General features: G+C 40.5%; 1 protein-coding gene across 4 annotated transcripts in view; it reads left to right on the plus strand.

The window, feature by feature from the left end:
* Window positions 1-25483, plus strand: part of ITCH (itchy E3 ubiquitin protein ligase) — a 55091-nt gene extending 29608 nt beyond the window's left edge. For 2 of the 4 annotated variants that reach the window (XM_027664033.1, XM_027664036.1), the window contains 19 exons: window positions 864-906; window positions 2946-3115; window positions 4265-4499; window positions 5719-5814; window positions 7084-7258; window positions 8187-8253; window positions 9722-9806; window positions 11290-11418; window positions 12103-12175; window positions 13125-13196; window positions 13805-13893; window positions 14537-14696; window positions 14969-15102; window positions 17675-17815; window positions 19551-19671; window positions 20611-20715; window positions 20928-21024; window positions 21382-21454; window positions 22090-25483. In XM_027664033.1, the coding sequence (XP_027519834.1) occupies window positions 864-906; window positions 2946-3115; window positions 4265-4499; window positions 5719-5814; window positions 7084-7258; window positions 8187-8253; window positions 9722-9806; window positions 11290-11418; window positions 12103-12175; window positions 13125-13196; window positions 13805-13893; window positions 14537-14696; window positions 14969-15102; window positions 17675-17815; window positions 19551-19671; window positions 20611-20715; window positions 20928-21024; window positions 21382-21454; window positions 22090-22189 (2165 nt within the window). In that variant the 3' untranslated portion in view covers window positions 22190-25483. The remainder of the gene's footprint in view (window positions 1-863; window positions 907-2945; window positions 3116-4264; window positions 4500-5718; window positions 5815-7083; window positions 7259-8186; window positions 8254-9721; window positions 9807-11289; window positions 11419-12102; window positions 12176-13124; window positions 13197-13804; window positions 13894-14536; window positions 14697-14968; window positions 15103-17674; window positions 17816-19550; window positions 19672-20610; window positions 20716-20927; window positions 21025-21381; window positions 21455-22089) is intronic. The other 2 variants (XM_027664034.1, XM_027664035.1) reach the window with 2 other exon arrangements.
* The last annotated feature ends 1411 nt before the right edge of the window (window positions 25484-26894 follow it).

The following is a 26894-nucleotide window of genomic DNA, read 5'->3' on the forward strand; positions in this document are numbered from 1 at the left end:
AATACCTTGTTTATGGAGTTGCTGGTGACTTAAGGTTTCTCTTTCTGGGATTAAATCCCTTCCATGCACAGGCCACTAACAGCACGTTACCTTAATCCTTTCCATGCCTACATCCTTGTCTTTGGCCTAGATCTGCCCATAGTTCCCATCAGAGCTGAGAACTGATTTATTGTTAACGATGTGTTTAATTCTATGGAAATAAACTATTGGTGCCATCTACATGAATGAGCAGTTCTGCATATTCAAGGTTTGCAAATGCTGGCACAAAAGGCAAATATTTCCAAGCTGGCTGAATAAGCAGTTGCAAAGCATTTGCAAATCTAGGCTGAGCTCCTGTAATTCTTTTGGAGTGCAGCCATATTTTGTACCTGCTTCAATGCCTTTATGTTAAATAATTCACTGAGGAGGGGAAGGTTTTGGGCTAGAGAACCCCAGAAAGCAAAGCCCTCAGCCAACCAGAGAGAAGATTTTTGAGAAGTTTTTGTCCTTTCTGCTCTGTTTGTCATCACTGAAAGGGGGAGAATATGAAAAGCCAGCTCCACTTAAAGAATGAGCATTGTTTTATACTGCTACAAAGGCAACATTAATTAACTGTGTGTGTGCTGGGGAATGTTCACACAGTCAAGTGATATCCTGGTATATCCTCCATAAGTTGGAAATGTTACCCACAGGGGCATTGGTTTAAAAAATGGTACTCACAGCAACATGCAAAACATACTGGCTTGAAACACAGTGGATAAGCAGCACATAGTGTCTGACCTCCACACTGGAAAGAAATGTGAGCATTAAAGGTGCTGCTTTCCTTGGAAATCATTCCAAGTGTTGCTTATACTTCTGTTGTCTTTCTCTTCCTGTTATTTAAGGTCCTACACAGAGTGAAAGCTCCAGAGTAAGGACTGATACACGGTAAGACTTTAGTCCTCTTTTTCTATTCAACCTTTTAGTGTTCACAGTTTTGAAAGAGGAACTGTGTGTTTTATAAAGGAGACAGTGAAAAATTTCTGAATATGCCCTGCAGCAGTATCTGCTAAGATCTGAGCATGTCCTGAACAAAAATACTATGTTGTTGTATATTCACATATATTAAAGTGTTTGCCATGTGAACCCCATCATCTGGCCTCAGTTTGCCTTCATACATGACTGATTTTTGGTTTTTTCCCATCATGTTCATCTTTCTCTCAAAAAAGATAAAAAGTAAAAAATATATATATATTAAAAAAAAAACAAAACCAAACAAATAAAACCCACTGGTAAGTTGGTGGCACTGGTTATTTTTACACAGGTTTGCTTTATAGCATGGAGGTATCAGAATTATATTTAGCTTTGTTAAGAAGATCCCAAAAGCTGTCTGGCACTTACAGTGTTTTAAGGTCGATACCGGATTATGAGCCCTGCTGCTTGGTAGGATAAGTGTGTGACCAGCACCATGTTACTTGAATTAGTTCCCAACACTACAAGTATTTTAAGGATCTGTACAGGACACACAACATTACTGGATGACACCTGGAATAACCAAGTTAAATTTCAGTGGTTTTTTTAGTAGACTGTACCCTTGGCTATGTTGTCTGAAGTCTTCCCATGAAAGTTTATTTTTGTTCTGTTTGCTTTTCATGCTCCAAAGAATGTTTCTGTGCTTGGGTTTTCAGAATACTTGAGTGTGTAATAGGATAATAATAATAATAGTGATTTGGTTTTAGTACCAACTGGGGGGTTGGTCATTAAAGGTCCCTTGTGAGGATCATGGAAATGATCGGGAGAGGGACTTTCTACAGGGGAATATAGTGAAAGAAAAGGGGGAAGGGCTGAAACCTGGTGAAAACCTGGGCTAAAGCCCTTACAGACTGGAAACCACTAATGATTTGTACCCACTTTCATAGTCACTTACTTGGGGATTGGTGTGATAGGAATTACATGCACCACAGCTGGTATAGAGCAAAAATATGTTTGACAATGATCCTGAGATCAAATGTACATGGTTCCACTTGGTCCTGTTAGACTTGTAATTACTTAGTCTTACCTACTGGTTTTTGTGTACATTTAAAGGAATGTCATTTTAGAAGTACTGGGCTGAAACTGTAACCTCTGGTTTTATCACTGATGGCCTATGTGCTTGACCTGTAAATCCAGTACAATTTTAGTTGATTTTGCTCAGCATATTCTGAAAATAAAATGCTTTATAATAAATAGGTAGATACCTGTAACTCTGCTTAAAGAGCTACAAATATATCAGAATAATACTCTACTAGGTATACTGAACAGCACAGAATGTATTGCTTTGTAGTTTCTTAATTCCTGTAAAGTTGAGCAACTTATATTTGTAGCTGTTGGTCAAAACATTAATGCTTAGTCCTAAATTCTCCAACCTGTTCAAGAATTGAGTTCAGGGGTAAAATTGGTATATGTGTAAGTAAGTTTTCTAAAAATTTGAAACACTCTCTCTCTGTGTTCTGTGGAGTGCAGGCACACAGGCTGCTCTCAGGTCTGAGCCAACCTCTCATCTCATTAGAGACAAGTGGACTTTATGGGCAGAAATAGCTGGGCAGCAAAAACCAAAGCCTGGACCCAAAGGCAGGTGTATTGAGATTTTGGTGACAGGTGTTCTATACCTCTGTTTCACAACCTTTCCATTAGTTGAGGTTTCATGTGCCTCAGGAGATCAGATGTTTTTACAGATGCAGAGGTCTTCAAAATTATTGTGGATGTAAGAACCTCCCTTAGTTGTGACTGTTGCATTTTAGTGTCTTGCACACGTCTTTCCAAGCCCCCTGGAAGGGTCCAAGGCCAGGTTGGATGAGGCTTGGAGCAACCTGGTCAAGTGGAAGGTGTCCCTGCCCATGGCAGGGGGTTGGAATGAGATGGGTTTTAAGGTCCCTCCCAACCCAAACCAGTCTGCGATGTCATCCGTGCACTGTTAGAACACTTCTTTCTGTCTTTTCTTGCAAAAGGACTAACTCAAATGGCCTTGAAAGCTCTGAAGAAGCTGCTTCCAGTGAAAACACGACCGTTAACGGCGGTGACTCTCCGTTACTCACAAATGGAAGCTGCAAACCTGCCAGACCCCCCAGGCCCGCCAGACCCCCGCCCCCCACCCCCCGCAGACCCCCGTCGGTGGCCGGTATGTACCTGGGGCTGCACCCCTGGGGGGAGCACAGCTCCTTCTGCTCCTCGTGTTTAACTGCATTTTGATGGGAGAATCTTTGGCAGGTAACTAATGAAGGAGTATTTTTTAGCTTGCATATGTGGTGCATGTTTAATGGTTGTTACCAATACTGAAAATTTCTTGCTTCCACATCTGCTCAGTGGTGGTTGCAGTGATCTCCACACAGGGTGGAGCTGGGGCCAGGAGAACACAGGGGAATTCTACTACTGCACTAAAGCACCCACTGAGGCTGAGAGGGAATGTACTGCAGGACTCACAGAACTGTCTCAAGTTGTTAATATTGTGTTTTGAAATAGTAGTTATTTGTTTCTACGATTCCAGTTAAATTCTGTGAATTAGCAGCACTTAAAACATTCATTACTCTTCCACACTGAAATGGATAGATTTTTTTCTTTAAACTGATTATTTAAAAACTACAAAACTGGAAGATCAGTAGTTCTGAAAAGTTAGTTGTTGTTTTTGGGGTAACTCCTTTACCCTCATACACTGCAATCTGTTTCAGTAGTCTAATTATTACAATTGATATATGCTGGGTGTGGATAGGATCTGCAATACAGTAAATACCTTTAAAGATTTATCCAGTGCAGTTAGTTAATAAGGCCTGACTTGTATTAAACTTCTAACCTCACCCACCAATTGGCATACAGATAAAACTGAAAACATTTAAAGAATGTATGTGTTCTCCTCCCATTGCAATAGTTTCTTTTGTGCAGTATGAAATCTCTTCCTGAAAATTTTATACTTATCATCCCTTAAATTACTATTCCAAATAATAAGTGGAAAATAATTAACTCATCAATGCAAGGAAGTACATTTTTGTTTATCATTATTTAATGTTTACAGAATGCAAACAACAAGGTAAATATGATTTATTCTACCAGAAATATGAAAATTATGCCATTCGTGGCAGTTCTTGGCATTTTTACAGTGAGACAGAACTGCTCTTTAGATTTTGAGTGAGCTCCAAGCAGTGGCTTTGTGTGCACTTTGGAACAGCAGTTCTTGCAGGTGTGCTTTTGTGATGTACAACTTCTGCAATAGATTGGTGATAAATGTCAGTCAGAAGGTTTTCCCTTTCTTTCTCTGGTGTCTCTGACATCACAGCGAGTGCAAATGGCCCTTCATCCACCTCCACGGAGAGCGATGGGGCCAGTGCAGGGTCAGTGGCAGGAACAGCCTCCAACACTCCTTCAGAGCAGAGCCCTGAGGGGGCAACAGCTGCGACCACAGCTCCTGCCACTCCTGCCCTCACCACTCCTCCGGTGTCCAGACAAGTCCAGCCAGTGAATCCTCCACCTCAGGCACTTTCCACAGTCAACCAAGGTCCTCTTCCACCTGGGTATGGCTTTCATGACTTTTTTCTCTGTGTGTGTGTGTGTGAGTGCTGACATTTCTGGTTTTGCTATAATTTACTTACAGTAGGTGTAACAAAACATTGATAACATCTGCCTTTTGCTGCATGACAAAATCTCCCCTGAAAATCGTTCGGTGGTTTTCATAACTGTTTTGTCTGGTTGGTCTTCAAGCATTCAAGAAAAGAATTACTCTGTCAGATATTTTTGATACTTATCATATGTTCCCATGTCAGTGAAACACAGGTTTTAATGGTGTGATACCTTCAAATTAGAACGAAGTCAGGCAGGAAAATATTGGTACAGATAAGCAGAAGAAAAGCTGCTCTTCCAGTACTACTCTGTGATGTCTCCTGAAGATTTGGATTTCATACTGCAGCTCCTCATGGTCATGTTTCAGGCACATGGGGAATTGGCCAGATGGTTGGTTTGTTACCTAACATCTCTCATTTAGCTTCTAAATTAAAAAAAAAAAAAAAAGTTAAAGTTTCTGGAGTCTGAGTGATGGAAAGCAAAAGCTTCCTGATGTGAATTGGTGAAATACCTGCCTTAATTTGGAGACAGTTGAACCTAAAGGTAGAAGAAGTCTAAATTACCTCACAGAATAACTGAAATATAAAAGCAGTCTTGAAAACGTCGGTTGTTGCTTTATCATTTTGATTTCAACAGAAATGGCAAATGAGCATGTTCTTTTTTCCCTGTGATGTTACATGTGATGCAAATACAGGGGTAAGTCATTATCCCAAATGCTGCATAGGCAGAAAATGTGAGCAGTGCCCTTATAGTGAACTCTGCATATATGTGATCACTGCAAAATGTGCATATTTTTTAGGATTTATTGAATTAATGCTACTCTGAAAGGGGATTATGATCTAAAAGTGGATCTGTTCAACAGGTTATTAATATACTTGATACTGAATACAAAACTTTGCTAAAATTATGCACATAGACATAAATTTTAGCTTCAGTTTCCCAAAAAGTCATGTAGAATGTTTTGGTTTTTTTTTATTTTAGTTGCCACAGAATCACTGTTAATATGAACACTGTACCACTTCTGGTGCACCTCGTGAGCCAGGTGTTAGTTATAAGCATTTTATTTAGAGAGAAGCATTTTATGGAAACAGATGTTTCTCATCTCTGTGCTGTAGAGGAATGGTTGGAGCAGTTTGACCTGGAGGAATATTAAAATATTTGATCTGTTTTCAGTTGGGAGCAAAGAGTAGACCAGCACGGTCGAGTCTACTACGTGGATCATGTTGAAAAAAGAACAACGTGGGATCGGCCAGAGCCTCTTCCTCCAAGGTGAGCCAGGATCAGCCATATGATCACCTGGAATATCTCTGGGGTTTTCTGGAACAAATTGCCTGGCAGTTTACTAAAGCTAGAAAGTGTGTTGGTAAATAGAAATGTGAACCCAGTGCAAATGATGGCTCCAGGTTGTCTCTGAGGAGTTCATGGTATGGAGAAGGGTTGAATGTCCAAATTCCTGTCAAAGATTAAGCAAGTGCATCTTTCCTGACTGAAAAGTGGATTTCAGTTAAAGACAGTGGACACCCCCAAGTGTAAAAGAGAACCAAACCCACAGAAAAGTATTTTGGGATTGAGGTAACTATCAGCTTGAGCAGGAATGCTCTTGGTTGCCTCTTATCCTGAGGTTACTGTTCACAGGCCTTTGATCTTGTCTCAGGGTTCCCAGCTGCTCATTTACTATGCACATAGAAACCAGCTTTGGTTATTAGGCCTTTCCAGTTCCTGGCAGCAGAACAGCCCACTGGCTGTCTTAGTTCACAGTTGTTCTATGTTTCTTAAAAAATATAAGAAAAACACAAGAGCTGTTCTGTTGCACTTCATTCATCCTCAGGTGGTTCACACACTAGACAGACAGTATTACAAAGTAAAAATGTGGAATGGGAAAGAACATGTTATTGAAGAACAAAAACTGGCAGACAGTCTCACAAAGGGAGCCCACCTGTCATATTTCAAGATATTTTGAACTCTTTGAGAGGCTCAACTACTGTATTACCTAAACTTACTCACAATGTTATGTTTTCCTTCAAGTTTTGTAAATAGTACCGATTTCACATGAACTGAAAATTAGAAAGAAACTCAACACAAAATCAAACCAATACACCAAACCCAATACCAAAACCTTCCTTTTCTGCCACATCAGAGTGTGAGGGAGTCTTGCACTGAACAGCCCAAACTGCCAGGGCTGTGTCTTTAGGAGGAACCATAGACTTGTATCATGGGCTGGGTGGGATAACTGACTGCAGTGATACCAACACAGTATGGCTGGGGTTTGGGCAGCTCTTAAAAACTATTTCCAGCAACCTTAAAAGTAGAGAAAATGGAATGAGTCTGACTTTTTATAGTAAGCAACAAATAAAAGTGACTCTCCTAAAACAACTTCAGCTCTTAGGTCATTTTAGCGGAGGGTACAAGGGGGAAAAGCTGCTGCTGAGCCTGTGCTTTTTATTCCCTCCCCACCCTGCCTGTTGCCCTCAGAGTGCCCCTGAGCCCTTAAACTGCTGCTATTCACAACCGTGGCTTGTGATTTTGTTTTTTCCCAAGCTGGGAGCGCCGGGTTGACAACATGGGCAGGATTTATTACGTCGACCACTTCACCAGGACGACGACGTGGCAGCGGCCGACGCTGGAGTCCGTCCGCAATTACGAGCAGTGGCAGCTGCAGCGCAGCCAACTCCAGGGAGCCATGCAGCAGTTCAACCAGAGGTTCATCTATGGGGTAAGGGCTACAGGCACCACCAGCACGGTGAAGGTGGTTTTGGGGTTTGGGCATGTTTGTGGGTGACCTTCCCCCACAAAGACGCCAGACTTTGTTATGGTTTGTTCTTTCTCCCAGTGCACTGTCTGTGTGTGTGCTGTGGCAGGGAGGGCTCACTGCAACCCTGGTTCATGTCCGTGTGGTGACATGAACTAAGTGACATGACACATGCAGTGGAGTGGGGTTTAGTTGTCAGCTGAATACAGGTGGTGTTCTGTGATAAAAATGTGTGTGTGGTATTGATAAAGCCTTTGGTTCACATCAAACTGCAGCTGAGTAGGAAGCTGGTTTATTTGTGTGGTGTCTTGTATTGCCTTGGGCAAACACCTGGGAGGTAAACAAGCTCACAGGCCATACATTTCTGCTCTGGGTAAAATGAGCCATGCACAATGAATGTTGTTAGGAAAGCAGGGAAATTGAAAACAATCCTTCCAGAATTTTAAATTCATTATTTACCTCTGATGAATAGCAGACATTAGGTCACTGCAACTCATGCTGCCCGTTTATCAAGAGTGGTGAAAGTTGTGAATTTGCTGTAAGTGTGAGAATAAAGTGGATCCCCTAAATGGTGGTAGGGAGATCTGTACTGACTGCAGGAGTGAAATGATTTGCTTTCTGATTGTTTTGGGTGCTACTGTACTAATTTCTTCCTGCGTAGGCAGGGCCACCAAACAAAGAATAATTATTTCTTGGCACTGTAGTCAATTAAGCATGCCAAGGGTCAGTAAAATAGATCTTCTCTGGGGAGAAAAAGAAATTATTGGCATCTTTGCTTATGTGTAATGTTAACAAAAATGCATTTAATTCAATAGTTCAGGATGACTATGGCAGAACATCTGGAAAGCAAATGACTAGTCATTAATGCCTCATTTGTTTGTGTGACTTGCAGAACCAGGACTTTTCATCCACACAGAACAAAGAGTTTGATCCTCTTGGCCCTCTGCCACATGGATGGGGTAAGGCTGACTTGAAAGTGTTTTGTAATGCAATGTAATTAAACATTAAAGCATACTTCTGCCAAATTATTTGTCAGCTGTTCTAGGCTAGTTTTTAAAAATTAAAATCTGGATTAAAAAGATTTTAAAATTAGATCTAGTCAAATGTGCTGTTAAAACAGAGTCCTGACAAGGATATGCCATTTCAAAGTAGATTAGAAACTATAAAGTATTTTGGTTTACTCCCTGTAATGAGCATAATAGTTTCTTTCACACTGTCATCCTTTTATGCCTTTTTTGGGCAGGATCCCCCCCACTATCCTGTTCCTGCTAAAAGAGGCTCCAAATCCTCTCTAAACCAAACTGCCAAATTCCCTCTCCAAGCCAATTCTTGGAGAGTTTTGTTGGTCTGAAAATGTTTTTTATAATGACAACTAACCACTTCTTGACTTGCCCCTCTCCCTGGAATGAATTTGTTCTTGTACTTTACAGGGTTGAGAATTTACAATTGATATAAATTTGGGTGGGGTGTAGTCCAAAAATGAAAATGTAAAACTAATTTCTGGTGTGACTGTCAAGTAGATGTAAGAATTCAAGTTTTATGATACACAAGGAAAGCTCTCAATTGTGGAATTTTAAAGCAAGTAATTACTTGGCAGAGTTGGAGCTGCGTTTTTGGCTCATCTGCTTTTCAAACAGAACTATTTGGATTTTTAGTCCTGGTATTGATGCAATTTCATGCCATAAAACTGTTGTTCCCCACACTTATGCTGAGGTACATTACATATATAGCATTTCAAAGGAAGGTCTTTGGGCTGACATTGTCCAGGCAATGGCAAAACTGAGTTTCCCCATCCTGTGGAATTCTGTTATAGCATAATTCCATGGGCAAGTATCTACTTCCAGACTTCTCTTGGAAACTGAAGCTTTTGACCTGTGGTAGTCAGATTTTTCTCATTTTTATAACTTGTTTCTCATGCAACACTAAATAAAAATGGCACAAACTGCAGAATGGTACAGAAGAGCAAGCTGGAGCATTTCTCCTAAGCTTTGTTGAACTATGGGCATACTTGAATCTATATGAGAGAAATATAAATGGGTTTTCTTGGAAACTGCATTGACCATTTTTCATTCCCTGCTCTAATTTGGACATGAGGCCCTTGTACTGTCTCAATACTCGTGTCTACATCTGTTCCCTGTTCTGTTTGCTGTCTGTGTTGCTTGTCAGGAACATCACAATATTCGATGCAGCTGGAATTTCCTGTGGACAAAACAGCTCACACTTGTCCTTTTTTCCAGTTAACTTTTCCTGCAACTGAAAAATACATAACATAATAAGGAATAAGGTCAATGACAGTGAAAGGAGGTTGGATCAGAGGAGGTGCAGAGAAACCTATGGGAGGGCCTGGTGATTGTTTTTATTTGTTTGATGTAGTCTCAGCAATAAGTGAAGTGGTAATGACATTTTTTTCCCTCTGCATCTTTTCAGAGAAGAGAACTGACAGCAATGGCCGAGTGTATTTTGTCAATCACAACACACGGATCACTCAGTGGGAAGATCCCAGGAGTCAGGGGTGAGAAATCAGTTGGATCTTCATATAAGTCTGGAATGAAAATGTAGCAAAGTAGTGGGATGGGAGCTGGGAAATGCTGCCCACAGGTGAGGCATGGACTGTGCCACACAAATGTCAGACAGCTCATGAGGAAGATGAAAGGTATTAACCAAAATGGAAACTGTCACAGTATTACTTAGCAATATTACAGTTACCAGGGAAGTCTTGGTCAACAGCAATAAACTCATTTCCCAGAAGGACCTTTTGCTCTTTCTATAAGTAATCCCATATGTCTCAGCATTTTTGTTGTTGTTGGAGGGAGAGTTTTCTGTTGTATGGTGATGGGATAGTGCAGAGAGTCCTGAGTAAGACTTTGCTTGTTTCCTAGACAGTCATAGAATCAGAACCAACTGGGGGTGGAAGGGACCTTAAAGCTCATCTCATTCCACCCCCTGTCATGGGCAGGGACACCTTCCCCTAGACCAGGTTGCTCCAAGCCCCATCCAACCTGGGTAAGAGACAGAACAAAGACAAACCTAAGAAACTGCAACACCCCTTCTCACACTTTTTTAAAAAAGGAGGGGGAAAAAAAAAGACACAGAGAAAAAGCACTGGAATTCTGTTTATTTTGGGCTCTGCCATTCAGAGTCTTTGAGGGAAGGAATGGAGACAGGAAGCTGAGGGTGAACTGTTCAATCCTAACTCCTCTTTGAGCTGAAAAATTCCATTTGGTGAAGCAACTCCATCTGTCCTTCAAGGAGAAGAAGGGGAAGAGGAATAGCCTAGTATGTATGAGGGATAATAGCTGTATCCAGGGATAACTTTTCCTGCCCAGTTACCTCTGCAGCAGCTGACTCTGGAGAACACTGTTGCTCTTAAAGCAACCCAACAACCCAATGTTTAGGATGCACAGTCAGGACCATGGACCTACACGGTTCCCTGCTTGTGGAGGGAAGTCACTGTGGAGCACTTTGCAGGGACCCTACTCAGATCTTCCAAATACATTAAGATCTACTTTTGTTTATACCAAAATTGAGTTGGAAGTTGTCAAAAAATTATGCACAATCAGTATTTACATTTTCTTTTAAATTGGTCATTCTGAAACACGTTTTTGGCTGCTGTCATTATACACAAGGTACCAAAAGCTGCTTATTAAAACAGTGTCACTTTTGGAGTAAAAACGTAATAGTTAGAAGATAAAATTCTGTTGTTTTGTGTTTGTGGAGGAAACAGTGACACCTGGCTTACATTTTCCACTTAAGTTTCTTTTTGCCTTTATTTCAACAACCAAATGAGCTAATGTTTACTTCAGCAGTCACTTTGGTCTAATTGAGAGCTGACTGCAAATTGAAGAGGGTAAAAAAAGGCAGCATAAATATTGAATGGGAAGTTTCTCACTCTGTAGGTTTTCTAGACCTACCAGAATTTTTACCGTCTCAGGTATTGTTCAACTGACTTAATGTTTTAAGTTGATGTCATACCATGTTTTTTCTTGTGTCCATAGTCAGTTAAATGAGAAACCCTTACCAGAGGGCTGGGAAATGCGATTTACTGTGGATGGAATTCCCTATTTTGTGGATCACAACCGAAGAACCACCACGTACATAGATCCCCGCACGGGCAAGTCTGCTCTGTGAGTGTTTGTGACTTTATACCAACTTTTCAGAAGTGAAGTTTGGCACACGTCATTTTTGAAAGGTTTATTTTTTTCCTCTTACTACGTTTCTAGGCAGAAAGTTTTACATGTAGCAATGCTGCTTAATTATCTGGGCTTTGCTTTTCCATGCACTGATGATAACTCCCTGGAGAAGGCAGAGTTCTGAACACTTAGAATCCTTCTTGACAAGTAGTGTGTGAGATTTGAGGGTAATGCAGGAGCTGCATCTGTCCTGTTGATGACCAAGTCCTTTCCTTACACCTACTAGTCTTTCTCTTTAAAAATACACTCCACCCTTTCTTTCTTTGATTTTTTTTTTTTTTTTAGGAGTAAAGTTAAAACCGATGTTTAACTCCCAACTTAAATTAACTGAATGTCATCCCATCCTTATTGTTACAGACTTTTTTACGGGTAAAATTTAGATATTGTTTAAAACATACAGTGTGTGCATTTCACAACTGACAAAGGAAGATTTATTATTTTTTTTTAAAAAATTTAAAACCAAGAAAATTACAGCCCAAAATCAAAAATTGTGACTAAGAATGTCCCAGCTAGATAGCCAACTAGGGCATACAGCTGTATAACTGATACATTTGCAGGCTTTTACTTTGCTTACAAAAACACTTCTGAAATGCTTTTCCCCCCTCCTTTTGGTTCCAGGGACAATGGGCCCCAGATAGCCTATGTGCGTGACTTCAAGGCCAAGGTCCATTATTTCAGGTTCTGGTGTCAGGTATGGATCCATTTCTTGGGATTTCTTGCATTTTTGGGTTGTGCTTACCTGTTTTAAATGCCCTCTTCAATGCCTTGCAAATACACATAATCAAACTCCTTTAAGCTTAAGGATGAGTTAAATTAGGAGGGAGTAAATACAGGACTTGTGTAAACTCGTGGAAGCTTTAAAGCGAGGTAAGCTATGGCTTTAAAATGTTTTAGAATAAAGGAAAAGCTCAATTTCACTACTTCTTTTGAAGTGGTGGGTTTCTGAATAGTGTTTTCTTTCTGTTGTAAATACAGGAATATATGGAGGCACAGTAATTTATGGTTAATACAAGATCTTCTTTCTGTAGAAATACTTCTGGTAGAAAATGCAGGGCTTTTGACACACAACAGACATGTCTAAGCATTGAAGAATATACTGTGGGGCATGTTAGTGTGCTCCAACATAATTCCAAATTCCAGTGTGTCAGTCCTGGTTTAAATATTCCAGTCAGTTGAAATATTCCAGCTTTCAAGAGTCAGTGAATTATCCTTTGAAAATAGCGGAGAGACCAGCCTAATTTCTCACTTTGGATTCTGTGCGCTATAACCTAAATTTTCTAATTTTGTGTTAATAGAATTCCAGAATGGTTTGGGTTGAAAGGGACCTTAAAACACACCTCACTGAACCCCCTGCCATGGGCAGGGACACCTTCCACCAGCCCAGGTTGCTCCAAGACCCATCCAACCTGGCCTTGGACACTTCCAGGGATGGGGCACCACAGCTTCTCTGGGCAACCTGTGTGGTAGCAATTTGTTCTTGGAGTAAATTACAGTTCAGATATCTTGATTACTGGATTTATTTTATGTGGATTAATGAAATTCAACTGTACCTTTTAATATATACTACAAATAACAGTCCAAACTCAGTATTAGAAGCTTTAAGTGACTGTACACTTCACCTCTAAAAAATTTTCTTTCAGCAACTGGCAATGCCACAGCACATAAAGATCACAGTGAGCAGGAAAACATTATTTGAGGACTCCTTTCAGCAGGTATTGTGTTAAAACATGGTATAGTGGGCATGAAAAATGGAGTTATTTAAATTTGTCACATATTCTTGATCTTTAATGTCTTGCTAATGTTATTTTAAATGAGACTAACTGAAAAGTACTAATTTAATAGTTAGACTTATTTAAAAGACCATGCTAAATCATGAAGTTCTGGCACTAGATTGATTCATCTAACAGAGAAGGTGTTTTGTTTTTTTAAGTTTTTCTTCAGAACGCTTTCAAACAGAGTTAATTTTGAGGGGAGCACTGGGGGCAGAGCAGCTCCCCATTCTCAGGAAGGTTTCATGTTGTGCTCATGTTTGGCACACTTTTCCTCACAATATGTTACATTAGCATGGGCTATGTGCCAAAGTACATTAAGTGAATCTTAGTCTGGGTGTTATGGGTCTTGAAGTGAGTAATGAAATAGTTAAAGCAAAAATTGTTAATTCTATGTAGATTATTAGTAGCAAAATTCTTGTTAGTGTCTCTAGACCTAAGGCCCAGTTAAAATTTTTCCAAATTATTAAATTGTTAGCCAGTAGTAATAATTCTAGCCAACACTTGTAGTTGTTTTCTTAAAAAGAACTGATTGTTTTTCTTTTACTAAGATAATGAGCTTCAGCCCTCAGGATCTCCGGAGACGTTTGTGGGTTATTTTCCCTGGTGAAGAAGGTTTAGATTATGGAGGTGTTGCAAGGTAACTACACTGAAATGGCAAATAACAGCTTGTTCTGCAAGTGGGGGTGTGAAGGCATCCCCAAAGTAGATACTTCAAACTGCAGTGCTTTCACAACAGTACTGAAGTTTATTCCTTATCTTTCCTCGGAACATCTGAGGAAGGCGGTTCTGGACGATGTGTTTGCATGTCTGTATTAAATGATTTTCAGTTTGCATTAGGAATGACTTTAATCATCTCAGTGATTAAAGAGATGCAGTTCACTGAACTACATGAACTACAATGAGCCTTTGGCATAACTGTTAATCTCAAAGTAGAGTCGATTGAAAAAGTGAACAGAAATCTACGTTTGAGTCCAAAGTCTTCAGTGGAATGGAACCGAGAAGTTCACGTGTTACTGAGCATTTCCCAAAGCCTGCATGTTTAGATCAGTGATGTGCTCATTTAGACAAGGATGTGTTTTATCCAAACCACTGCCAGTTGTGTATCATTGTAGCTTTGCATTTTAATTTGTAGTTTGCTGTAGTTTCCCTGGGTGTCAGTGGGCTGGCTGCTCTCTGAGGAAGGACTGTGCCAACAGGTCCTGAGTCAACACCAGTTACCTACAGTAATTTCTGCTGTATCGTTATGTTGAAATGTGTTTTTATTGTTTGTGTGATTTCAGGGAATGGTTCTTTCTATTGTCACACGAGGTTTTGAACCCCATGTATTGCCTGTTTGAATATGCAGGGAAGGATAATTACTGCTTACAGATAAACCCAGCCTCCTACATCAACCCAGACCACCTCAAGTACTTCCGATTCATCGGCAGGTTCATTGCCATGGTAAGTTCTGAAGCAGAAAGGGACTCTCTCCTCTAATATTCCTATAAACAAATATAAACAAATAAATGGACAATTAAACAGTTCATTTTTGAGCTGAAATTCTTATCAGCTGCTCGTATGTAACTAAGCTAATTCAGCATATTAGCAGTCATGATATCCATGTGGGTTTAATTCTTTGGCTGTCAGATTTCATGGGTACAGAGTACAGAATGTTGTCATATTAGGTATTCAGCCATCCTTTGCATTATTTTGTCTGGTTTTGTGTTTTGCAGGCTTTGTTCCACGGGAAGTTCATTGACACTGGTTTCTCTCTGCCGTTCTATAAACGGATCCTGAACAAGGCAGTAGGACTCAAGGATTTAGAATCTGTTGACCCAGAGTTTTACAACTCTCTCATCTGGGTAAAGTGAGTTTGACTTGATTTTGTTCTTGAAATAGCAATACAATGTTTTTGATTTTCACTTATATCAAGAAGTAGGTGCAAATTTATTACTAAAAACCCCACTGAGAAGTATAATCTCTCATTGCAGAGCAGAATGGAATTTCTACTGGAACTTTAGATACACAAAGAATAATTTGTTAATGCAAAAGCCTTTCTGGTTCATTGACTATTCTGTGCAGCATCTTGGGGTCCATTTTTACTGGTTTTTAGTAATTCTAGTTGGACATAGAGATGTGGAGTCTTGAACTTTATTGTTACAAATAAAGTGGCTTCAGTAAATTTCTGTGAGACTTTTCAGATAACTGATTAAAAGAAATCACCAAAAATCCATTTAATGTTTCTCTAGTACCTGATTTAATTAGAAAACAAAAAGTTTAGTGCTACAGTAACATGAAGTTAACAAATGTAGTTTATTATTTACTACCATGTAATTCTTTTGACTTTAAGGTTAGTATTGAAGATTTAATGCTTTAAGGAAGTTAATGCTCATGTATTCTTCTTGCTCTCCTGGGTTTTTTGCTCCATGTTTAGTGATTCCATAGCATTCCTACATGCAGCCTTTCATGTCTTCATGGTCAGCCACCTGTCTGTCCATACTCTTTCGGAGTCCTCCTTCTCTGCTCCTTTGCAGATTCCTCTCCAGAGAGCAGCAAGTAAAAAGGATGTGGAATTTCTAGGCCATTATTATTTTGGAATTATATATTATAAATATTTTAAGAAATAATTTTTAAAACCCCTTAGATCCAAAGCACTGTAATTCTGTACTGATTTTGTAATAGGAGGATGCCAGGATGCCAGCCCATGGCTGATGTTCACCATTTGTTTCTGTAACAGAAGCGATTTTCCTTTCCCAGCAGTTAAAAAATAAATTGGAAGGGAAAAAGACAAATTCAGTTAATTTTTCTTTTTTTGCTTCTGATCCAGTAAAAGCAATTTAGCAGAAAAAATGGTCCTTCTTGTGACTAGAGACATAAAACGTTTTACTTAAGAATCATAAAAAGCCAGAGTAGTGTTAAACACGCTTTGAGAAATTCATAAAAGGTGAGGATAGATTGGTTTTTGAAATGCAAAACTAAATATAAACCCCAGGATTTTCATCTGTAGTACTGAATCTTGGAAGCGTTACCTTGAATAATGAGAAGGGGAGAAAGCAGCTGTATGATCTGTTTAAGAATTGAGATAGGGATTTTGATTTGATTTTCAGAGCAGTATGTTCTGTACTCCATGTATGTGCTGTTCAAGTGCCTTCACTTTAATTCAAAGCAATTTCTGTAGTGATAAAAATCTTCTAGACTAGAGTCCAGGAAGGGCTTTGCCCTTTCAAAAAACCACTTAAGGATGTGAAAATTGGAGGAAAGCCTTCAGAGCTCTGAGAGGGGACACACTGAGCCCTCAGTGCAGACCCAACTGCAGTGCAGCTGACCCTGCTGCTCTGAGGAAGGGACTGCACATTTATAGAGGGAAAGAATCATGTCTGCTAGGGCAGACATCATTTTTTTCCTCACCAGAAAAGCAAATTTTATAACTCTGCAGGAAGCTTTCAGTAGCTTTGAATTCCTTGACACAGTTTGGAAGACTCACAGAATCACTGAGTTTGGTAGGGGACCTTTAGAAGTCATCTGTCAAACCTCTGTGCACAGTGAGCTACAGCAGGTTTCTCTTCTTTTCAAAGGAAGGGGTGATTTTGTCATCATCCATCTGTCTGAAGCCTTCCCTCCTCCCCCCAGGTTTCCTGCAGTATTTTGGAAAGATGAAGTTCAGACACTCAGTTGCACCAGGGGGCTCAATAAACCACAGCCATGTTTTCAAGACTGACATTTCTGTGTTACAGTTCAGGACAAATATCTTGAATTTGCACTTTATTTCAGAGAAAAATGGTCATCAGAACCTCTGCATATGCAGGCAGTTCTTCACAGAAACACATATCAACATAGAAATTAGTGTTGTACCTGTTACCTTCTGGCTATTAATGCCTATGAAGAGAAGAGAGTTAGTTTTGGCTTCAGATTGTTCCTGTGTTGAAATTTCTTAGAGAATTCCTCTTTAACACTGTTTGTACTTTATTAACGTAAGAGTTTGGGACGTTGTAGTATGTGCTTACAAAACAGTGCCATAAAAAGGCTGGAGTTAAGAGATTATTCACTGACCATGAAAAGTGGCTTCTTACCTGCTGTTACCTGTCAGTGACAGCTACCTTTGAACACAGTCCTTGCATTAGCTGAGAGAAGGGGCAGTCATGCCATGGAATCTGCAAAAATAGCATTGCTTGGAAAGCTTCTGTTCCATAGACATCCCTCAGATCAGGAGGTAGTTGGTCAGCCTTGTGGTTGCTAAATTTGAGGGTTGTGCTGATCAGAAGTTTCCAATCAGGAGTACAATTCATGTGTGCACATTGGTAAAATGAGTCAGGACTTCTTGCAAAGCCATAATTATCATGTGCTCCACACCTTTTATCTTTAGGTTCTTCATGCTCATCTGCTTTATTGCATACAAGGTCTCAACACAGTTATTTAAAATTATACTTTTTTCCTTACAGAGAGAATGACATTGAAGAGTGTGGCTTGGAAATGTTTTTCTCTGTTGATAAAGAAATATTAGGTGAAATCAAAAGCCATGATTTGAAGCCAAATGGTAGCAACATTTTGGTCACAGAAGAAAACAAAGAAGACTACATCAGGTAAGAATAAGTGAACACTTTAAAACACTCTTTCTGTCATTTTCTTTAAGTTTCAAAAGACCATCTGTGCCATTTGAAGCATTGCTGAAATTTTGTCTCTGAGTAATTGCTGATGTTGGCAAAAAGTGACACTCGTTTGGATCTCATGTTTGAAAGAGAAATATTGATAGAAATAAGTTTCTAAAATCATCTTTTCCCAAACATCGTGGTTAGAAGAAAGTCCACTTTTTCTAGAGATATTTAAGTTTAGCAGAACACTGTCACAACAAATATGAATGTCAGGTATTTCATGAAAGCTCTGCACGTGTTAATTACTGTAATTATATTGCTTCACAGCCTGCTGATACTCTACCCAGCCAGTGGTTTGGGGTTTTTTAAAGAACATTTCTGGATGCTTCTGTGATGATTCATTTTTTTTTAAAAATAGTTGCAATTCCATCTAGTTTTATCTGAACTGATCTTACAGTCTAATTGTAACAGGGCAGTGTTATGAATGATCTCATAAATTGTATTCTCATAAATGAAGGATTATATTTGCAGTACCAAATGGTTTAAAGCAATAGTTTAGGAGAGAAGGAGCCGAAGAGTGATTAAGTAATACAGCTGTGAACAGTGACCTGCTTTGTCCCCAGACATCCCCTCCTTCCTCAGTCTGCAGCAGTGCAGAAGCTCTGATTTAAGGTGTAAACTTCAACACACAGCCTTGGAGGATGTGCTTGCAAAAAAAATCACACATTGCAGGCCCAGACTAAACTGAGTCACAGGAGGGTTTTCCTGTTTGTTACGATGTGTTCTGTGGAGGCTTTTTCCACGGGCAGGGGAGGGAGGAGGGAGTGGATTCTGTTTTCATCACATGAGGAATCTGTGTCACTTCAGGGATTCACAGGAAAGGTGGTGTTTGCAGAGGAGACTCTGGCATTTGGCAGGAGGGAGGATCTGCAGAAAACCATTCCCTTCTAGTTTGTAGGAACTACAAAGTTTGTAGAAACTCCCTTCTAGTTTGTAGGGAGAGCTCAGATTCCAGTTTCTCTCACTTTCTTTTGTCTTGCTCTTTATCTGCTTTAAATCCCCCGAGTTTCTAGGATTGAAATAAGAAATAACCACCTCTCCTTTGGGCTCCAGTGCTCCTGACAGGTTAGACTTGGGTTTAGTATAATATCTACTTCTCCTTGGGTTCAGGTTCTTTGAGTCTCCTGTCTGCTTTTCACCCTTTTATTAATGGAGAGTGGAGTTTCTGCCACAGAGCAAAGTTTTATCTTTAACAGAAACAAATATGGAACTTCCAGATGGACACAGTCATTCTGGTAAGCCAGCAGTCCTGCTTGCTCTTTCCCAGTACAGCTTGACTTGGTTTTAACCTTGTCATGGATCATGACTGAGATTTCTGGGGAGAATATCGGACAAAATCAGCTCTGCATTTTGAACTGTCTTCAAATACCTCAGGACTGCTGTGCTCTCATGGATGTAATCAGTGAAGAGATGCTGCCTCCTCTTTGAGTGTAAAATACTTCTGTAGCAGAATAGTTGGACACTTCAGGTTTAACTGAAAGAGCAAATGAAATCCTCTGCACAGAGTAAAGGTTACTAATGAAATTATACAATCCTCTATCCCCAGAACTTTCCAGACTTTCCGTACTTTTTTAACTTAACTTACATTTCATCTCAAAACAGGCAAAGATGAGGACTTGGGTTAGCACTGGCCATTTAAATTACCCTTCTGTGTCTTCTTTTCCAGGCTTGTAGCAGAGTGGAGGCTTTCCCGAGGTGTTGAGGAGCAGACACAGGCTTTCTTTGAAGGCTTCAATGAAATTCTGCCACAACAGTATTTGCAGTATTTTGATGCAAAGGAACTGGAGGTAAAGGATTGTTTGGCTGTTGCTGGATCCAGCTCATTACACATGAAATGCTTAAACTGCAGTCAGTACATGTGAAGAGCAGAGCTCACTAAAGCTGACACCTCTGTTTTATGGAGGAAACTTTATGGAGTAGTATTAGATTGGTGTGTTTTCCTGAACTTGCCTCTTAGCAACCTACTTAGATGTTTCTAAAGGCCAAGATTCTGTCAGTAGAAATTTCTTACTGAGTTGCTTTTGTAATCCTGAGCAATTTGACTTGGCTGTGTTCAAAGAATGAGTAACCTGACAGAAGGGGAGATAAAGCCAGATATGCAATGAACACTTGCATATAGATTGGACCTGGCTCTAGATGGGTTTGACCTCTTAAAATCACAATTTCTGAAACATTTAAAAGACAAAAACATCAAAACAAAACATCCTGTCCCTAGTGGAGAATTTTATGACTGGGCAAAGATAAATTGTTCTGGCTCGAATGTCTGTGTAGAATCACAGAGGGGTTTGGGTTGGAAGGGACCTTAAAGCCCATCCAGTGCCACCCCCTGCCGTGGGCAGGGACACCTTCCACCAGCCCAGGTTGCTCCAAGCCCATCCAACCTGGCCTTGGACACTTCCAGGGATGGGGCAGCCACAGCTTCTCTGGGCAACCTGTGCCAGGGCCTCCCCACCCTCACAGGGAAGGATTTCTTCCTGAAACTGCAATCAGTTACTTACAACAGAGATGCTTTTTATTTTGTAGCCTCTCCAAATAAACTTCATGAACAGTCAATTTTTTTGTGCAGAAGTTTCAGATAAAGTTTAAAATTAAAAACAAGTGTACTGTTATTGCAGGTGCTGCTCAGGGTGGGTGCAGCTCGTGTGCTGCTTTGCTATGTGGGACATCACAAAAGGAAAGTGATAACTTGTACTCATGCATTTATTTCCTTTTTTTCCCCCCCAAAGGTGCTTCTCTGTGGAATGCAAGAAATAGATTTGAATGACTGGCAGAGACACACCATCTACAGGCACTACACCAGGACCAGCAGGCAGATCGTGTGGTTCTGGCAGGTTTGCAGACTTTGGTTTCTTGTCAGACCAGCAGAAGTCACAGAGCACAGCTACAGCTCAGGGCACAGAACCCTGAACACATCTGGAGAGTGCAAATATAAACTGTTACTGCTGATCCAGCCATGGCACTTGTTCGTCTGTGGGGGATTATGATGTGAATATCTGAGTATCAAACCTATCCCTAACTGTTTGTTTCAATTACTGTTTTTCAGTTTGTGAAAGAAATAGATAATGAGAAAAGAATGAGACTCTTGCAGTTTGTGACTGGAACATGCAGATTGCCAGTGGGAGGATTTGCTGACCTCATGGGTATGTGTTAATAACCCCTCTAATGCAGTAGATACTTTTAAAAAGAACCAAATTATATATTTGTGGACATTTTAAGTGAATTTTATAATGAATACTGTTCTTTATAAAGTACACTGCACATACTTGAGCTGTAATGGCAAAAGAGATGTATTAAGCTTCAAAATCACTTCAATTGATGCATTTTACCACATGCATAATTTTGATCCAGGCAGAGCTGTATAATGAGACATTTTTCTGTGCAAGTAAGGGTGATCTTTTCTTTGTTTAAGCCTTGCCTATTCCAGGTGTATTATATAGTATCATATAGTAATACAAAGGTAGCCAGACCTATGCCTTTTCTATTGGAATTTGTTACAGGGAGCAATGGACCCCAAAAATTTTGTATTGAAAAAGTTGGAAAGGAAAACTGGTTACCTAGAAGTCATACCTGGTGAGTACATAAAAACCCAGAATATCACTATTGCTCTGGTTTTTACTGACCACAACCTACTTGGAGATTTTAGTAAATGGGTAATATACTGAAATGGCTGGGACTCTGTAAAAGCAAACACAACTTACACCAATAAACTGTGTTGTTGAATAATAGCTGATCTTCTGGAAAACTCTTATAGCATAGAGCAGATTCCATTGCAAATTCCATGGATTTGTGTGGTCCTGAACACTTAGAGTCATTAACAGTACTGTCTAAAGAGGTTGGGATTATCCTTTGTTGTTACTGCACTCCACATCTTGTTAGTGAAGGAGCCACATTCACACAGTCTTCCCTAGGGAAAAGGTCACTTCTACTCATTTCCTCAGGTTTTACTAGTTAGTAAAACCACACAAATTTAAAATTTCAAATCTGAATGATGACTCTAGTTAACCAGGTAGGAAAGGTTAGTGAAAACTATCACTGTTCAAGCACTCTGCTCTCAGAAATACATAAATTTATGTCAACAGTCAGCTTTTCACAGGGTATAAATCCCAGTATCCATCTGCACAGCAAAAATTAACCTGTTTTCATAACGGATTTTTTGTGGCTGTTGAATTCTTTGTCAGTACGTAAGTTTTTTTCTTTATTTTCAGTTTCAATCGCTTAGACCTTCCACCATATAAGAATTATGAGCAGCTGAAGGAAAAGCTGTTGTTTGCAATTGAAGAAACAGAAGGATTTGGGCAAGAGTAGCAAAAATTTGCACCTTGAAGAATGAGAACTCCACACGATGTATGTTCTTCACTTCTTCTGCTTGTTGCACACTTCATTGTAAAGTAGACTTGACTTGGATTTATTTAACAATACTAATGTGTAAATAAATGGATGTTATCCTGAGGTTATCCACATTAACTCTGGATTTCTACTGAGCACCTTCAGAAATCAAATGAGCAATCAGATAATGGCTACAAGTGACTAATGACTGAAGTAGAGGTTTAATACAGCTTTGGGCTCTGCTTTGTTTTACCATTCATTAATTAGAATGTGTCCTTAATGACTGACAGATTTTTAACAATAGTTTTGTCTTTCCTTTTTAGTAGCATTTTTTGCTACTGGTGCACTGGGAAGTTCATTGGTAGCTGCAATGCTGCAGCAGCATCCTGAGCCCTCTCCACAGCAGTGTCAGAGCCAGCCAGCCTGGATCCACCTCTGTGCTGTGAGCAGCTCCCGTTCCTTAAGCTCCTTTTTCTAACTCAAGTGTGGCCAGACTGTTTTTCCCCACCTGGAGTCTGCTCACGTGCCAGCTGGACTCAAGCTGCTGTTAAGGGGATGTCAAACTTTGGCACAAATCCAGGGCATAGCTTGGCTTTGGTTTATCCCAACCCTGCTCCTGTCAGCAAAACAGACACCTGCCCAAAGTTGCTGGAACTGCTCTGTGCCCTCCGAAGGATTCTGATCTCTTGCTGTGTAACACATTTTAACTCTGAAGTCAATATTAACACTGTGGTACTTCACTTGTTTTGCAAAAGACAAGCCCATCTGGGATTGCACTGATTGCCTTGAGGTCCCTGTTTGCAGGCTGATGTTTGTCAGCAGTGTTAATGGACGTTGTCCTCCGTGTTTTTCCTACATGTTGCAGTCAGTTTGCTCCGAAGAGTTCATTGGGTTCTCAGGAAGAGGTGCAAAACAACTGGATTCAGAAAAGGATCCCACTCATCATCTCTGCAGATGGACTGATGTGTGAGACTGGCTGAGGCCAAGAGGATTAGGAAGTTCAGACATGCATTACAGGTCTCTGAAATGCTGGAACATCAGTAAATAGCTCGATAAAGTTTGAAACTAAAGTTTTTGGGAAGGTGTCTAAACTAATTCACCCTCAGCTTCTTACAGCTAGTAACTTTTGTAGTGAGTTCCTGTTGGATTAACAGCATCCTTTTAGAATCTCTTAATATTCAATTCTTTTCTGGTTTAAAGAACATGTTGCATTTTACTGCTCCTTTAGACTGAATGCACTTTTTGGGTCTGGTCAGCCCTTTCCCTGCCCAAAGGCAGACACCAGTGAGATGAGCTGTAGCCACAGTGAGACGTGACACTTGAAATAACATGTAGCACATATTAAAGCATGCCTGCAGTTCAGAGCAGTGTGGCAGGAGCTGCTTTGAAGACTGTTCTAGGTAACAGAGCTGAAACAGGACAGTGGGAAAGTGTAAAACTGAACTTTCAGTCTGGAAAAGAATATTTCTTTCCTGCTGTCCCATCCGTCTAAACTGCAAGAGGGAAAAACTGCTTGGGGTCTGAGAAGAACCAAGGCACTACAGGTTTTAACTGACTTGGGGAGGGCTAATGGTAAATGCTCTGGGAAGGCAGGAGGGTGGGGTTGGAGTGAATAGCTCTTGTCAGGGATATTCAAAGAAAGGCCCAGGGAGGGTTGCTGGTGATACAGAAATGCCCCTCATTTCAAGTTTCATGATGGTGAGAACTCCCCTTTGTGGTCTGACTGGGAGGAAAATTGCCAACTTCAACATTTGGTTGTATTACATTACACAGCTCATGAGGAGAAAAAAAGCCTTATATATATTTTCTGTTTATATTAATTCTTATGATGAAATGTAGTTAACATATTTACAAGAGAGAGTAAACTAAGCAAGATAATGCAAGATTAAGCTATGAAAAATAGTCTATGTTCTGCATATTGCTTTACGATTCATGTAGGGAACCTAGAACTATTGTTCATGTATAAATATCACCCAAAAGGCTGTCAGCCCTATATTTTTAAAATAAAGAATAGTTATAATTGAAATAGCCTTAGCCCTAGTTCTATAGGGTTTGGCTGTTGAATATTTTTATGGTTGAAATGTTTAGTTCAGGAAAAACATACCTGCTTGTATATATTTTTGATGTCCAGGATTCCACTTATTCCATTGTTTCTTTTAATTTAAATGGCATGTTTATATGTCTTTTCTGCTGTACCAGGACGGGAGGAAGGGGGCTGGATATCCCAAGCACCAGATATGATTTAAAAATATTGCAAATAAAGAATTCATTGAGAGGGGAAAAATAAAACATGAATAAAACATTAGATTTGACCAAAATATAGAAAGCTTAAAGCAACTTCACAGTGTTAAATTGGCAGTATTTCTGAAGGCACAAGTTCAGATTCCTCAGGCATTTGACTTGTGAATACTAACAAATCTGTAAATTCTTACAGCATGTTGTGTTGAAAAAAAAGGAATTAATATGAGCCAGTGGTGCACTTTTCAGTTCTTTCTGGGGATCTGGTGAAGCAATACAGGGATGAGCCCAGAGCAACCAGTGTCCCAGAAAACGGGTTAGTGTGGATTGGATTTACAAGTGAGATTTTCAGCAGAGATAATGAATTTGTACCCACTACTTCAACTGATTTAGCAACCTGAGCTGCATAAAGTCATAGTATGTTACATTACAAATGTATGTTTATATGCAATTGTCAACTGATCCTAATTATCAAGTACTAAAAGAACTTTTATTTAGAATTTTCCCTCATGAGAGTGATGTGAGAAAATGAAATGCTGAGAATTAACAAAGCCTTATTGTTTTGGGTAGCTCAGGAACTGTTCATATACTAATGACATGCACAGTAAACACATCATGTCTTCATCTGACCTAGTATGGAAGTTTGGGGTTTTTTAATCCAGTTGCGTGTGTTTAAAAATAAAAAGCTTTTTTTAATTATTCTGAGAAAAATAAAACAAAAAAATGCCTGTTTAATTTTTGTTTTGTTTTGCATTTTATTACATGCTGCACTGGATTTGTATTTTCAACTCTGTTATATTGGTATCTCCAGCCCCCTTTTTGTGGTGTCTTTTAATTTTCTCCAAGATTCACTGTTTGTGTATATGTGCTCTAGTGAACTCGTGAAGAAACTGGGATCAGCAGCACTGGATTGTAAAATACTGTACTGAAATTCATTGTCAATATTTCCTTGCATTGTAATTTCAAATACTCAGGTAACTGTAACAGTATCTCCATAAGTCAAATACTTTTATAAAACTACTTAAAGAACTGGTAGTTCTGGTCATTTTTCCTGGTGTGTGATGGAACATCCGTGTGCAGATGAATTGTCTGGGGTCGGGCTGCCTGGGGTTGTCCTTCTAGCAGAGTTCTTTGGGAATGTCTCTTTCCTGAGACCTCTTCCACTGTTGTTAATTGCACTGGAAATTTATTAGGAGCTTTTGGACACAGTTCCTGGATTTTTAGTGCTTGTGGATGCTGCCCTGCGGAGCCAGTGAGGGACGTGGGCTGGAGGAAGGTTCTGCACGAGCCACAGTTGTAACATTTCCTTGTGGCACTCTTGTAGGGATAACAAAAATGAGGAATGACACTGCAAGTGGTTAGGATTGACAGCGTGCCACAAAGGAGGGGGGGAAGCTCCAATGAGCCCAACTAGATTTGTGTGTCCCTGATCCTCCCTGAAGGGAGAAGTGGCCTTCACGTTCTCCCTGTCATCAGGAGCCTCTCCTGCTGGCCTTGACCTTTCCCAGGTAACTGAAATGGGCTTTGCAGTGACATTCCAGCTCCTCTGTGCTCACAGGGACATCCCGTCAGGTCTCAGGAACCTGGTTATGTCCAGTTTGGTCAAATGGTCCCTAAACAGGTCATTCCTTGCTGCAGGCCTTCCCACAGGGTTCTCCCTTGGTTGACTTTCCCAGGTGTTCCCACAGGCTGTGTTAACACAGTTTTGGTAGTGGCAGCAAATCCCAAGGATGACTTTTTGTGCCAGCAGCAATTGCCTTTTACTGCAGCAGGGATGGATGTTGGAGTTGCTTCCTCCAAGCCTTGGATGGGAACCACTTAACAGCATCCTATAGTAAGTTGAGGAAACTGGATGATCATCAGGGTCCCCTTCCAACCCAAACCATTCTGGGATTCTATGATAAGGGAGATTGGAAGTTCCCCCCCTTCCCTGGCTGCATCCCCTCAGCTGCTGCCAGAGCCGGCAGGGGCAGGGTGGGGAGGGCCAGTCCAAGGCATGGTACACCCCAAATCTCTGGGATCTGCACCCCAAAACCCTGGGACGTCCCTGCCACGGCCCTGGGGATCTGTGTCCTGAGGGGAACCGCACCTCCTGCCCCTGCCGGGGAGAAGGGATGAGTGCTCTGCTCCCCCGGGGAAGGATCGGGGATGGGCCACAGTCTGGTGGCAAAACAAAATAATGCCCTGAGGAACTGCATCCCCCGTAACCCCATCTGGGCTCTACACACACAGCAGCAGCACTGGGCACTTTTCCTCAGGCTCTGCTTGAAGGGAGTCATAGAATGGGTTGGGTTGGAAGGGACCTTAAACACCATCCAATCCCACCCCCTGCCATGGGCAGGGACACCTTCCACTAACCCAGGTTGCTCCAAGCCCCGTCCAGCCTGGCCTTGGACACTTCCAGGGATCCAGGGGCAGCCACAGCTTCTCTGGGCAACCTGTGCCA

The sequence above is a fragment of the Corapipo altera genome, unplaced genomic scaffold, assembly GCF_003945725.1.
Source record: "Corapipo altera isolate COAL_440 unplaced genomic scaffold, ASM394572v1 110, whole genome shotgun sequence".
Taxonomy (NCBI): Eukaryota; Metazoa; Chordata; class Aves; order Passeriformes; family Pipridae; genus Corapipo; species Corapipo altera.